At 37.8% G+C, this 13,432-nt stretch overlaps 2 protein-coding genes across 2 annotated transcripts; one reads left to right on the plus strand and one right to left on the minus strand.

Annotated features, from left to right (window-relative positions):
- Positions 1-3,652: 3,652 nt before the first annotated feature.
- LOC122064282 lies at positions 3,653-10,272 on the minus strand. Its single transcript, XM_042627992.1, has 4 exons — positions 10,056-10,272; positions 4,931-5,197; positions 4,253-4,381; positions 3,653-4,021 (listed from the first exon to the last, which is right to left on the minus strand). Exons 1-4 carry the CDS (start codon positions 10,128-10,130, stop codon positions 3,860-3,862), a joined length of 633 nt encoding a protein of 210 aa, XP_042483926.1. The 5' UTR covers positions 10,131-10,272; the 3' UTR covers positions 3,653-3,859.
- Positions 10,273-12,600: 2,328 nt separating this feature from the next.
- On the plus strand, positions 12,601-13,238 carry LOC122064289 (60S acidic ribosomal protein P1-like). Its single transcript, XM_042627998.1, has 3 exons — positions 12,601-12,659; positions 12,782-12,855; positions 13,005-13,238. The coding sequence occupies exons 2-3, from the start codon at positions 12,784-12,786 to the stop codon at positions 13,236-13,238; spliced, it is 306 nt and encodes a 101-aa protein (XP_042483932.1). The 5' UTR covers positions 12,601-12,659; positions 12,782-12,783.
- The last annotated feature ends 194 nt before the right edge of the window (positions 13,239-13,432 follow it).

The raw sequence follows: 13,432 nt of genomic DNA on the forward strand, positions 1-13,432 counted from the left end.
TTTTTTTTTTTGGACCCTTAGATCAGAATCCTACATGTAACCTAATCCCACTGTTTCTTCTTTTTCCTCTCTTTCATTTTTCTTCTCTAGCCGCCCCTCTCCACTCCCTTCTCCTTCCTCTTCTATTCCTCCTAACCGAACCTGCACCTCTTCTCCTTCTTCTTCTTCCTCTCTTCTTTTCTCTTTTACCATGGCCAAACCCTTTTCACTCCCTTCTTCCACAACTGAAACCTGCAGCACCACTTTTTCTTCTTCTTCTTCTTCTTCTTCTTCTTCTTCTTCTTCTTCTTCTTCTTCTTCTTCTTCTTCTTCTTCTCCATCTTAGGATTAGCTCAAAGTAAACATAATTAGTCCAATTAGGTTTCATAATTAATTTAATTAAATCTTAGGTTTAGTTTAATCATCCTATACTAGATTAGGTAGATTTGTAAAAATGCATTCATTTAATGTAATTAATCCATTTCACTTTTATAAATCAATTAGATCTCATTTAATTTATAAATCTCTTTACCAATTAGATTAAGTAGGATTGCAATGATTTATTTCACAAATTACTAGGGATTGAGATTAACCATTTTAATTCATTCAATTTAGGATCTCACAAATTCATTGATCATCCATCTAGGTCAGACTCAATTAATCAAATTAGTTCAATTTAGGGTTTCATAAGTTGCTAAACTAATCCTAGGTTTAGGCTTATTTAATTAGCTTAATCTAAGACTCATAATTCATTGATTAAATCATTTAGGGTTTTTAATTTTTAATTAGCGTAATCATTTCATTATTTGTATCATAACCTAGCTAGCATAATTTAGACACTTGGGTTAGGATTTTCACATGTCATGCTTAGATACCTAGTTTAGAGTTTTCAGTGACCTAGATTTAGGACTAGTTAGTAGGGTACAAATAAACTTTGGTCAAACAAAAAGAGACTGGCCTTAGGACCAGGCAGACTGGGTGCTTAACACCTTCCCAATCTGTCACTTGACACTTGTCTAGAATCTTGGTGCAAACCAGTCTTATCCATCAGAGTCATTAGTCTCTCTCCCTTGATTGGGGGAGACATTTATGGGTCATAGACCCTTTCTAGGTGGCGACTCCCTTTTACCCATAACGTGTATCTCCCCCTTGGCATTTGATGATCAGGGGATACTATCTCATCTCATTAGGGTCGACCCCTAGTGTGTGTACACGTGCTACACGCCATATCGCGATCATGGCGGAGGTCCATGATACCTACAGACACTATCAAGTTCAACCTTGTCAGAAAGACCCCAAGGAACAGGTTCATTGTTGTCTCTTGGGATCTTTCCCCTTCCATCATTTCCCCCCTCCCCTTTTTCCTTGTATATATTCTTTCTCTCAGTAATGAATTATTTATTCATCCAAAAAAATATTTATATCGAAACTACACACCTAGGCCTTGGCCTGATGTGACTTGCAGTGCTCAATGGAGTACTTACCTGAGGGTTGGTCACTTGATCAACTCCCCTCAAGTGCATCGGATGCATTGTTTGCATCAATTTCCTTGCTTTCCAAGAAATGTCGCCTTAGGCCCCTAGACCCTATTGATTCTTCTGTAGGTCCACACTTGACTCCTATGTAGATCTACTATGCAATGACCAATAGGCCATTCAACTTGAAGAAATAAAATAAAATGATACCTAACCAAAACGGTCGTGGTGTATCAATCCATGTTTAAGGGAAAAATCATTCGGCCTGTATCACCTGATTCGTATGAATATCGGCTGAAAACTGATATCATGATTTAAATCTTTGGACCAGATGATATACTGCTCTCTTTATCTTTCTGCTTACATGAAATTACTTCTCTAATTCCCTAAATGTAAAATATTTCAAACCTCTTCATTGTTGTGCTCCCCATGGTTGATTTCAATTTTGATACATATCAACCGTATCAAGTTGTATTGGATGATTTTCCCCTCAAATTGAATAAATGATTGGTTTTTGGACAGCTTTGCTCTTATTAAGAACTGTTCCACATATATGGTATCGATATCGCCTCAACCAATACCGATCGATTGATTAGACCGATATTTGTAACTTTCTTTTGGACAACATTAAATTATTTTCAACTTAAAAATAAATAAATAAATAAAATGACACCTCAAAAGGAGTCTACATCCTCTACCGTGAGCCATGAGGTGTGGTGAGCTTTGGACAGCTGAGATTATCTACCCACATGTCCCAAGGGGTTCCTAGCCACCTGATGCTCACTGCACCAGTTCAGCGGCTACAAATGATTTTCATACCCTCAAGCATATCTCAGTTTCATTTAGGGTAGGCAGGTAATTTAATGGTAAAGAATATATGCCCTCTAGATAAACCAGGAGGTTAAATGTAAAGCCAGTCCTCCTTCCTTGCTTAGTACCATCAGTGCTTTTGAAGTTGCTATAGTAGATTGGCGTTTGGGTATCACTGGCCATGACTCTCTTGTTGCCTCTCCTATGGCAGGGGTGTGCTGCTTATTAAGGACTATGGTTCTTTTCTTGCTGCACAAGCCGTGCCAGGGTCTTTTTCCTCTGCCTCTACCATGGAAGCTGAGGCTATTTGAGACAGGATTCAATTGGCTATTCTTCTCCATATCTCACGTTTTGTTCATGCTAGGATTGTTTGCTGGTTCTCTACTTTCATTTCACTGCTTGGACTGGGCGACGCACATCATTGAAGATGATATTCAAGTTTTTAAGGATTTGGTGGCCTCACCCTCCAGCTTTCTCTGTATCTGCTTCTTCTATTGACAAGAGTTGCTCCTTTGTCAAACTCTATACTTAAAAGTTTTCCTTTTGACCCCAAAAATAAAAAAATAAACTGTTTTGAGGCTCCTACACCAATCTGAATGAGAGTGAAAATGGCTTACAAAGTTGAAAATGGTCTGATGATGTGAATCTAGTTCTCAATCCATTTAGTTAGCATGAGTGCAGAGTGCAGTGGGGGAGAAGTGCTTTTAAGTTTGGAGAGAACTGGTTTGGATAAAGAGAGCACATAATAACTCATCACGCCAATGCAATTTGTACTAGAATTTGCTGAATCACTCATGCTATGATCTTCTACATCCTAGGTCTCCCGTTCCGTCAATTGGTTTATGCTCTTCATGTAACAATCAGACCAAATGACTACGAAACTATGTTGAAACTTCCACATATTACGAGTAGTGAAGGAGACATCTCTATTTCCCCCCGGGGGGGGGGGGGGTTGTTGCAACTGAAGGATATGAAACTATGGGATTCTCCTTGGCTTCCACTCCGAAATGGCTCCTTCAACTAACAAATCAGAATCCAAGGGTACTAGGCTCTTCAACAAGATAAACTGCTAGGTAAACTGATGTAACTGCTACCTTCACTGGCAACACTTATCATTAATGGTTAGGGTGCCTCTAGCCGGCTACCTTTATCAAACTGAAAAATATGTTGCGAGAAGGTCGATCCACTATCTGTTCCTTTCTCTTATGCTCATCAAGAGATTACACAACTCTGCACCATGTTAAGTCTAGGAGAAGGTTGACAGGCAGCACTGCAAATACTGCGTTGACTCTTAAAGCTACATGTAGACAGCACTTCAAGCCAAGCAGTGTAAAAGTACCCCGTAAAAGGTTACCACTGACAAAAATGAACCAAATTAGCACCAAACGTAGGATAGAAAGTCATTGGTATAAAGATTAAAGCAATTACTAAGACTACATAAACATGGCCATGCGCTGCTAACGAAAGGTCAGTTTCCAGGACCCAAGTGATTCATCCTGTGTTTCCTGAAGACAAATTTCTATCATCACATGGTAATTTGGAGAAAAAGGTTATGCAATCACAATGAGTGAGAGATACGGATTTCCTGACACACCCTACTCTTCTGCTTCAACAGTTCCACCTTTGAGATACAAGTGTTTTTCCCTCTTCTGGAAATCCGTCAATCCTTTTCCACTGCCAGTGACACCAACCTTCCCTTTTGGATCATCTGGAGACTTGAAGATGCTCTCACGCTTGCGCCCCGAGAAGAACCCAGTCTAGAAAAGCGATTTCACATATACAAAATGAAAGCAATTAGAAACATATTAATCAATTGGAAGAAGAATAAAAAACTTACAGTTTGGTCTAGCAAGTAGTGGAATTGAGGAGGAAACAATTTCTTTATATCATCTAAAAACCAATCATTTTCAACATGATTTATGCAAAGGAAAATGATGTACAGAGCCATATGATATATTTGCACATCTAAATATAGCTTCTGATGCTACCTTCTTAGTATGGCCTTTGGTTGTCTGGAATTGCTGCCATGCATTCTGTCGCTTATTTTGTGTGACTTCCAGTTGCTCAAGCCTGACCTTCGACTTGAAAGCATGTATCTTCTTTTTCTTAGCAGCTTTCTGTAAATGTAACAGTTAGTTAAGCACAATATCATACTCTCCTATAACCAAAAAAGAAAATCAACAGCTCATTTATATAATTAAGGAACAGCTAAAATTCTCCTTTTTGTTTAACTTATTTTAAATGGGTATTGTACCCAAAAAAAAGGAAGAACTTTTAAGTGTATGATAGGTAATCAAATGAAGAAAATAAACCATTCAGTGGGGTGATCAAGCAGCCACATATCCCTTTCCCTGAAGAAATAAGCAAGCTACAGATTATCAAACTCATGAAATGGCTCACTAAGCTTGATATTATTTCTATGATCATAAATCCAACCACGGAAAATAGGAAAGGCATAATTTAGGACCAGCAAAAATCTTCCTCTTTCCTTTCATTGTTCACTTTGAACACACCATTGCCCAAGAAAGCAACCCAATCCACAGGCTACCCAGGTGGCATAAATATAGCAAACAGACTACAGTATGCAGTTCTCAAGGAAAATGGACTATGTCCCACCACAGAAAACAAGAAAATTGCCCATGTATTAATGCTGTCATGCTACTCACCACATCTTCAGGATCATCAGGATCTATACGAAGCTTGGCTGGTAAAGTTCGTGATTGGAAGTCGGTGGTGGCAGCTTGTGCAATCTTCCGTTTGATGGCCTGTTTTGTAGCTTCAGCTACTCTCTCAGCTTCCACAAAAGCATTGACCTCTCCTTCTTGGATTAGCCTTACATTGCCAGGATCCACCTGGAAATCATAAACGATGAACAAAAAATCACTCTTGTAACAATTTAAATAAGAAAACAAAATATAAAGAGATAACACATTAAATTAATAAACACATAGTATTAAACATTATTTAAGTCCACCCATTTATTCCATTAAAGGGCAAGAGAATATCAATTCAATTGAGAATCCACACATAACATAAAGAGAGATTCAATGGAACATCCCACACCAACTCGAGTAATATGGTCATCCTAGACAACATTGAAGCAGTGGATATTAGCAAATGGCAACCTGCCCAGCCAGAAAAGTTAAAAATAACAGCACCACCACCATAAGGTCTGTGATTTCAACCATAGTCACCATGGCAACAAGGCAAGTTTAGGCACTAAGAATCAGCTTGGATGCCTAGGCAACACTTAGACAGGTTTATTTTACAAAGGAAGGGGTATTAATGATAAATAATTTGCGGAAAGCGGGCATCTTTATGTCAAAATAAAAAGAGATTAGCATGTAAATGAAACAAAATTCAAGGACAGAATGGTAAAAGTGTAAAACAAGATATCATCCTTAATACTGCGAGTCTGCGACTGAAAAATCTCTAGAGATTTCCATCGTTGAGATTTTGGAGTTGGGACAAGATGCTCCGGTATCTACTTGCAACGGTGATGTTGACCAGGTAGACAGCATAGTTTCAAACATTTTTCTCCTCTGATCCTCTTCCTTTGCATTATTCTTAAGAACTGATTAGTAAATTCAAAAGGCCCTAAGAAAAATATTCGGAAAGTTCACTCTGGTGCCTTTTGCACAGAGCGGCAAGGGCTATTGAATTTAAAGCAGGATTAAAGCTTCAACTAACCAATAAGCTCGTAGTGCCTTCAGCAGTCTTTTTTGACTGGGGCTTCAGCCCTTAAAATTTAAACTCAAGCAAAGCTGAATAGGTAGGATCTATAATGCTCAAAGCAAATCTCAAAATTGGACCCAACTATCATCCAGGTTAAAAATCTAAGATAAAGTTAGAGAAAAACCTATAAATTGACAGCAAAAGCCAATGCTAACAGAAGAGAGGAAACAAAGTCTCCTACTCAGTGAACTCGCTATTCAATGAAAAGTAACACCAAAACCTTCATCCTTTACAGCATCCATACCATATATATGCAGAAAGGGAAGACAATCACGAGATTTATTAAAAGTAGAAAAAATGTTCACCTAATTTAATATAAGATATAGAACAAAATACGTACAACATAAGACCAATTAATGGGCTTAATTAATAAAACTCAGTGAAGCTATGGCCCATGTCTAAAATGCCCCCAGCAACTTTAATAATTAATAATAACTAACCCTATTTGGCAACTGACTAATGCTCACCTTAATCATCCATGTTGAGGCATATATTGTCACCTTGGAGGATGCTTCTGCATATTCTTTCACCTTCGCAATGAGACATTAATTTTCTCTCTTTGCTTCTTTAATTCCTATCCTTAATTACAAAAATAATTCTTTGCTGAGTTCTATTTTGATTACATAGCTGGATTGTCTAATGTTGATAGAATTCCTCTTACAGTAGCCCACCACAGAAGTAGGATTTGGATATTATCTGTCCTGCCAGCAGCACTGTGACAGTGTGTGGAATAGAGGACTCTGACCTCTGCTGTTATAATTTGTCAGTGTGCATATAATGGGTTTAAACCACGGCTCCCTATACGGAAGAGGCTGCTACAAACTTATGAGACTAGTTTTCTTCCTTTGATGCTCATTCAAAGAGGAATCATATGAAATATCCCTGTCATCCAGGTTTAAAAATGCAGTTCATGGATTTTGTTAATTAGCTCATTCTGAAAAACTTTAAAAAAAAAACTCTTGTGCACTCAGTTCAACTCAATCCAATTAGCCTCATGAGCTAGTCAGCTACCTGGTGTTGGCAGACAACAATTCCTGCTTACGATTCACCTTCTATTCTTTTCTTTTTACTTAAAACGAAATCCTTCTGGCCTTCCCCCTTTGTACTTCAAAAGCTTTTTAACTAGCACCAACTCAATCCCCATTAGTAATCGTTTTTGCACATGACCAAATTATCTAAGTCAAACTCTGTCTTGTCGTAGTTGATGCTACAGTTGCACCTAAATTTCTGGGGAAAAAAATGCTACCATAACTGAAAGGAAGACCAACTTAAAAAAAAAAAAAAAATTTGAATAACCTCTTACATACTTCTGTCTTTCTAAATTTAATTTTTATTTTTTTATCCTAATTTTGTAACCTTCCCTTCTGGCTTCAGCAGTTACTTATGTAAAAAAAAAACACATAATGACTATCATAAAAGGTGTGCATTGTTTGCTCATTGTTCAGAACTTCTACACAAAAAGCGCACTAGTTTATCTTTCTTTTACTTTTTGCGACTTGCAGCCTAGTTAAAGGGATAAAAATCCACTAAATGCTAACATGTAAACCATGTAACTGTGACTGTATTCTTGAAGCACTGAGTTGGGGTTGTCATGTGGACTCAACATGATAAAAATGGGTAAATAATACTCTTTTTGTTTTTTCACACAGCAACTGTGCGGCATAAGCAGTTTAATAAAATATCCTGTCTCCGTAATGACAGTGGTATTTGGCTGACTGCTGAGACAGGTACGAATAGGCTGATCCTCGATTACTTTTCTCATTTGTACTCGTGTTCCAACCTGACCAGAATTTCTGAATTTGTGGAATGCATTCAACCCAAGGTTTCTGTTGAGCATAATTCTAGTCCATGTTCGTCTTTTACATATGATGAAATAAAAGCTGCAGCCTTCCAAATTGGGGGTTTTAAAGCCCCTGGTTTAGATGGCTTACCAGCCATTTTTTTTTTTTCACCTGCATTGGCATATTGTTGGGAATGATGTGGTTTAGGGCACTTGAATGGTTTTTTTCTACTGGTTTTATTTTGAAAGATTTTAAAAGAACTGTCATTGTCTTCATCCCAAAACAAAAGAACCCTTGTGATCTCAATCATTTCCGTCCTATTAGCCTTTGCAAGGTCATCTACAAAATTATTGCAAAGTGTTTGGTGAATCGCCTCAAGCCAATTCTCCATTCTTTAATAAGCCCTTTTCAAAGAACTTTTATTCCATCTAGGGACATCTACGACAACGTTTACGTTGATCATGAGGTCTTACACCAACTGCTTCTTTCTAAGGCTAAGAAGGGGCATATGGCCCTTAAGCTTGATCTTACTAAAGCCTATGATAAAGTAGAATGGCCCTTCTTAGAACATGTGATGCAGTGTGTTTCATCTGTGACCTATCACATGCAGGTCAACGGCTCTATTATCGGCCAAGTCATTCCCCATAGGGGGCTTAAGCAAGGGTGCCCTCTTAGCCCCTATCTGTTAATTCTTTGCCAAGAGGCTTTTCATGTCATATGATCCAGGCTGAGATAGCTAATGTTATTTCTGGAATTAGGACAAGTCTGGCCCAAATGTTCCACTCCTTCTTTTCGCCGATGATGAGTTTAATTTTTTCTAAATCCAGGGCTGTTAAGAGCTTGACTATCTCTAGACTTATTGATTCTTGTTGTCTTGCTTATGTGCAGAGGCTGAATACCCAAAAAACCAGCATTTGGTTTAATCCCAGAACCCCTACTTCTATTAGGCAGGAGCTTACCTCTTGTTGGTTTTAAAGGTGTGGCTGATTTAGGAAATTACCTAGGTTTACCTACCAGTTTTAATACGTCCAAAAAAAATTGTTCTCCCACACTTTAGAAAGGTTCAGATTAGGCTTGCTGGTTGGAAAGACAGTTTTCTCTCTCATGCAGGTAGAGAAATCCTCATCAAGCCTGTAGCTTGTACTCTTCCCACCTATTCTATGTCTATGTTTCTCCTCCCCTCTAGTCTTTGCCATGATCTAACCAAAGTTATTAGACTATTTTGGTGGAAGAATAATGCCGGGAAGGGGGCCTATTGGACTAAGTAGGGGGAGCTTTGTAGAAGTAAGAAAGAGGAGGGCTTAGGTTTTCATGACCTTTCCAATCAACACTGCCCTTTTGAACCTGTCGCCTTTAGTTTTCTTTAGTGACTGTATATCAGTAGTTAATGCTTGTAATAAGCTTGCTTTTCCATAGACTAGGCTACTAGAGTCACTGTCTCTGATATTCTTTGTATAGTTGGTTCAGGTCAGGATGTTTCTTTCGGGTTATTCGATCGATCTTGCAAAGGGAGCTTCTTCCCTGGGCCTGTCCTGTGTCTGGTAGACATATCCGCCTCCTTTTCTTGAAATTTTGAATTTTCTGTGAAAGAGTTTCTCTCCCCTTGATTTCTTCTAATAAAATTATAGTTTTCTGTGGGAAAAATAAAAAATTTTGATACTCTTTCAGCAAATTTATTGACAATGCATCATCCAAGGTGCCATGAAAAACATCATAAGCTAAAACCGTCAATAGTTCTAATTTTACTTGGAGAAAACAAAAACGTTAATAGAGTTACTTTCCTAGTCCAGCTGACTTGTTTCCGTGTCACCTGAAAGATAAGCAGCATATACCCAAAAAGAGAATTTGTTTAGAAGTTCACTTGACTTCCAAGGATGTTACAGAAAGAGACAAAAACAGTGAAAATGCAAGCAACATGCTCCCAAAAACCCCAACCAAAAAAAATTATAACCCGAACCATGAAGAATCCCAATCAACATTCAATCTGAACATGCCACAAAACCCATATAAATAATCAATTAATGGACCAGAAACTCTAATGCTGCCACTAATTCAACACCCCAACAAAAATTTTTTTATCAAAAGACGTCCATAAACTACAAAGTTAAAATAATGAACCCTAGTTCAGGTTACAACAAAGAAACTTCAGCAAATGGGACAACCAAGTTCAAAGAAGGTCATGAAAAAATAATTCATGTAATAAAAATATCCAAAAATGAGAGCCTAATCGGAAACGATACGGGAAAGTAAAAAAAAGAACTCTCGATAATTGTACCTGCTGCAGCTGTTCCTTATAGGTTGAAAGATTTGAAGCAAGTTCATCAATGCTAAGTTCTTCGTTTCCTTGCATCTTCTTGCCTTTTCTTTCCAAAACAATAACAGAAAAGGTTTACTCTTGATTGAATTTTGGAGTTGAATAAATTTGAGTCGAACAGAGAGAGGACGAAGAAGAGGAGATAATTCTATTACACCTTTCGATTTCTCGAATCGAGACTATTTTAACTCGTTTTCGGATTAAATACGGAAACCCTCGCATTTTCTTTAATTTACAGAGAAGCCCTTTTAATTCTATTATTCTGTTATATAACCCAAACATTTCGTAACATTGAGAAATCACCCTGGGCCCGGACTTCCATGGTGAAAAATGAAAATTCTGAATTCTGATGAACGAATTGAATCGAACTGGTTCATTTTGGTTCTGTTCGGTTTTTTCCGGTTCATTTTATCTGTATCAGTTCGGTTCGATTAAAATTGGCCGTTGAAGTTTAAATTCAAACCCAATTAAATTCCATCTTCCAACACTGAACCAATTCCTTTCGATTTTGGTTTGCTCTCACCACCGGTCTCAATTTCGGTTTTCATTTTCAAACCAAAATTAACTGCCTTTAGACGTAATATGGCTGAGTTTGGCCCCTTATAAAATAAGAAAAGCGCCTTTATGCTGCATCTGATTGCAATGAAAATAAGAGTGACGGAAAATCAAAATCAAAATCAAATCACTATTCAAATATAATTTTTTGTAATTCCCACTTAACCAGATACATTAAGTTTACATGTTGTTAGTGAGAAAAACAATACAACTTTCCCACACATCAAAACCCATCAACCCATTAACCCATTAAAAACCATATCATGGTACTTTCAATCCTAACACTAATGCTGCTCTTATTTCAAGGAAGAATCAAGGTTTTATCGTTGCTATCATTAGAAATGATGCTAGTAACTTTATTACATGTTCTATCTGTTATGAATATTCAACTAACATCTCACAGCTTGAGGCAAGAGCAATTAAGAATGGTATGCCTTAAAAGAGGAATCAATTGTCTTGTTATTGAATCTGACTACTTAGAGGTGATTAAAGGAATCAAGCAGGGGAACCCAACAATTGAAGCCATTTCAATTACTGACGTTATATTACACTTAGGCACCATTTGACAATATTTCGTTTATGTTGTTTATATGTTTTTTGTTCATAGAAACGGGGAAATAACCTAAAAAGCTTTTAATAAAGTTGTCCCGTTTCACCAGTGTCTAAAAACATAAATAAAAATTTATGCCCATTTACAAACCTATAAACGAATTTGAGAGAGAGGAAAAAAAAGGATGTTGTGCCTAATAAATCTCTGAACTATTTAAACTTAAAAATAGGCAACCGAACCCTCTCTCCCTTTTGGGCATCCGATGATACTATTGAGTTTTTTAGTGGTATTATATTTGCAAAAAACGTTTCGAGATATAGGTTTATCAAATACTAAAACCTTTTTTATTTTTTGAAATGTGAAAAGCCATTTATGCTGTTTGTAGACACAAAAACAACATAAATGTTGTCAAACGGTGTCTTAGGTTCCTCATTCATTTTTTCTTTCTTTCAAACATATTTACCATTCAGCTAATACAATAGCTCATTCTATGGCCAATTTTGGGCTAAAAAACATTGTTGATTTTCTGTTTTCTTTCATGCCCAGATTGGCTTATTAACTCTCTATATTATGATCTCTTTTAGCCTTTTACTGCAATCATCTTACAAAAAAAAAAACCATTAACCCATTTAAATAAACAACCTTTTATGGGTTTTAGTAGATTGATCTAGCCATGTCTAGGCGGAACAGGACGAGTTGAGTGTTTCTTAAAATTTTTAAAGACGTGTTTTCTGTTCGAAAGTGCATCCTTGTGCCAGAAAAGGGGGTGTGAAATGATTATCACCCCTCCTAGTCAAATGCCCATGTGTGCACACTCATTGCCCAAGGCATTGACATAGAGGCCAGTTCTTAGATAGAAAAAATTTATCTAAAAAAATTAGTGAAAAATAAAGTTGCCCGGTTGCCAGTTGTGTCTAGGTTGGTATGAAAAAGACTGCATTGCCCTGCCTTATGCGTTGAAAATGCCTATTTGCGACCTCCATTTAGGGCCCGTTTGATAACGTAACCAGAAACGTGTTTTTGTATTTTCTTGTTCTCAGAAACAAATAAACGGCATAAATACCGTTTGGTAAAAGTGTTATGTTCCACTTGTTTCTTGAAACATAAATTGAAATTTATAACAATTTATGCTTCAAGAAACATGAATGACAACTTGTTTCGCTCGTTTCTCGAAACAAAAATGAGGCACAAAAAATCGGTATTGAAGACAGAGTTTGGCATCACTACCATCACCACCGTCTCCGACATCTCACCGACCGGCAATTCTCTTTCCCCTGTCATGATACCCCACCTCGCCACACCTCTAATAACCTTTCATCTTCTTTGGTTCTTCACAATCAGTCTTGTGTAGTTCCAGTTCAAGTTTCCATGTCGCCTCTTCGTAGGCTTGCGATGGTTGAAGGAAGCATCGGAGCAGTCGGATGCCGAAGGAGCTTTCCTCTACAGTTCAAGCACGAGAGGTATAATCTATTGTCGCGATTTAGATCCCCCTTCCCTTCTCTCCTGCTTATCCTGAGTGTATAATTTCTTTCGTGATTATCCTTAAACATTTGTTTTCAATCCCTATAAATTTCTGTTTCAGCTATGATGACCGTTGGAGAAATTGCTTGCACTTACGCTGCTTTGCTTCTCCATGACGACGGGATTGCCGTCACTGTATCCTTTTCTCTTTGCAGGCTTTTTGATCATGGACTTGGGATCTCGAATTTATTTTATAGATATTTATTTTTGATATCTTAGACGGGTTTTAGTTCCTTTAGATTGCCATTCCGGAGTTAGGGTTTTCCCCTTAATTGATTTTACAGGCGGAGAAGATCGCTACCGTGGTGAAAGCTGCGAATGTGGCGGTTGAATCCTACTGGCCGAGCTTGTTTGCTAAGCTTGTGGAAAAGAGGAATATTGAAGATCTCATTACGAATGTGGGTTCCGGCGGTGGCGGTGCTCCCGTTGCTGCTGCTGCCCCAACTAGAGGCGCAGGCGGTGGTGCTGCCATCGCTGCCGCTCCTGCAGTTGAGGAGGGTCGGTTTCCTATTTGTTAAAGAAGAGACAGGGAAACGTTTCAAGAAACAAGGTTTATCAAACACCTTCAATTCTGTTTCTGTTTCTAGAAACGAAAATTTATGTTTCTGCAATTTCTTGAAACAGAAACAGAAACGGCAGAAACGTTATCAAACGGGCCTTTAGTTTATAGTGCAGTGCCTGCGCAATTAGATACCGTTTTCTTGTGAGAAAA

The sequence above is a fragment of the Macadamia integrifolia genome, chromosome 2 (assembly GCF_013358625.1).
Source record: "Macadamia integrifolia cultivar HAES 741 chromosome 2, SCU_Mint_v3, whole genome shotgun sequence".
Classification (NCBI taxonomy): domain Eukaryota; kingdom Viridiplantae; phylum Streptophyta; class Magnoliopsida; order Proteales; family Proteaceae; genus Macadamia; species Macadamia integrifolia.

Excerpts from the sequence above, each read along its gene's own strand:
- LOC122064282 (XM_042627992.1), bottom strand. The coding sequence starts at position 10,130 with ATGCAAGGAAACGAAGAACTTAGCATTGATGAACTTGCTTCAAATCTT. Across the intron at positions 5,198-10,055 it reads ATAAGGAACAGCTGCAGCAG|AATGTGTTATCTCTTTATAT; the intron begins GTACAATTATCG and ends GTTTATTAATTT. Across the intron at positions 4,022-4,252 it reads CCAAAGGCCATACTAAGAAG|ACTGGGTTCTTCTCGGGGCG; the intron begins GTAGCATCAGAA and ends TCGCTTTTCTAG.
- LOC122064289 (XM_042627998.1), top strand. The coding sequence starts at position 12,784 with ATGATGACCGTTGGAGAAATTGCTTGCACTTACGCTGCTTTGCTTCTC. Across the intron at positions 12,856-13,004 it reads ACGACGGGATTGCCGTCACT|GCGGAGAAGATCGCTACCGT; the intron begins GTATCCTTTTCT and ends TTGATTTTACAG.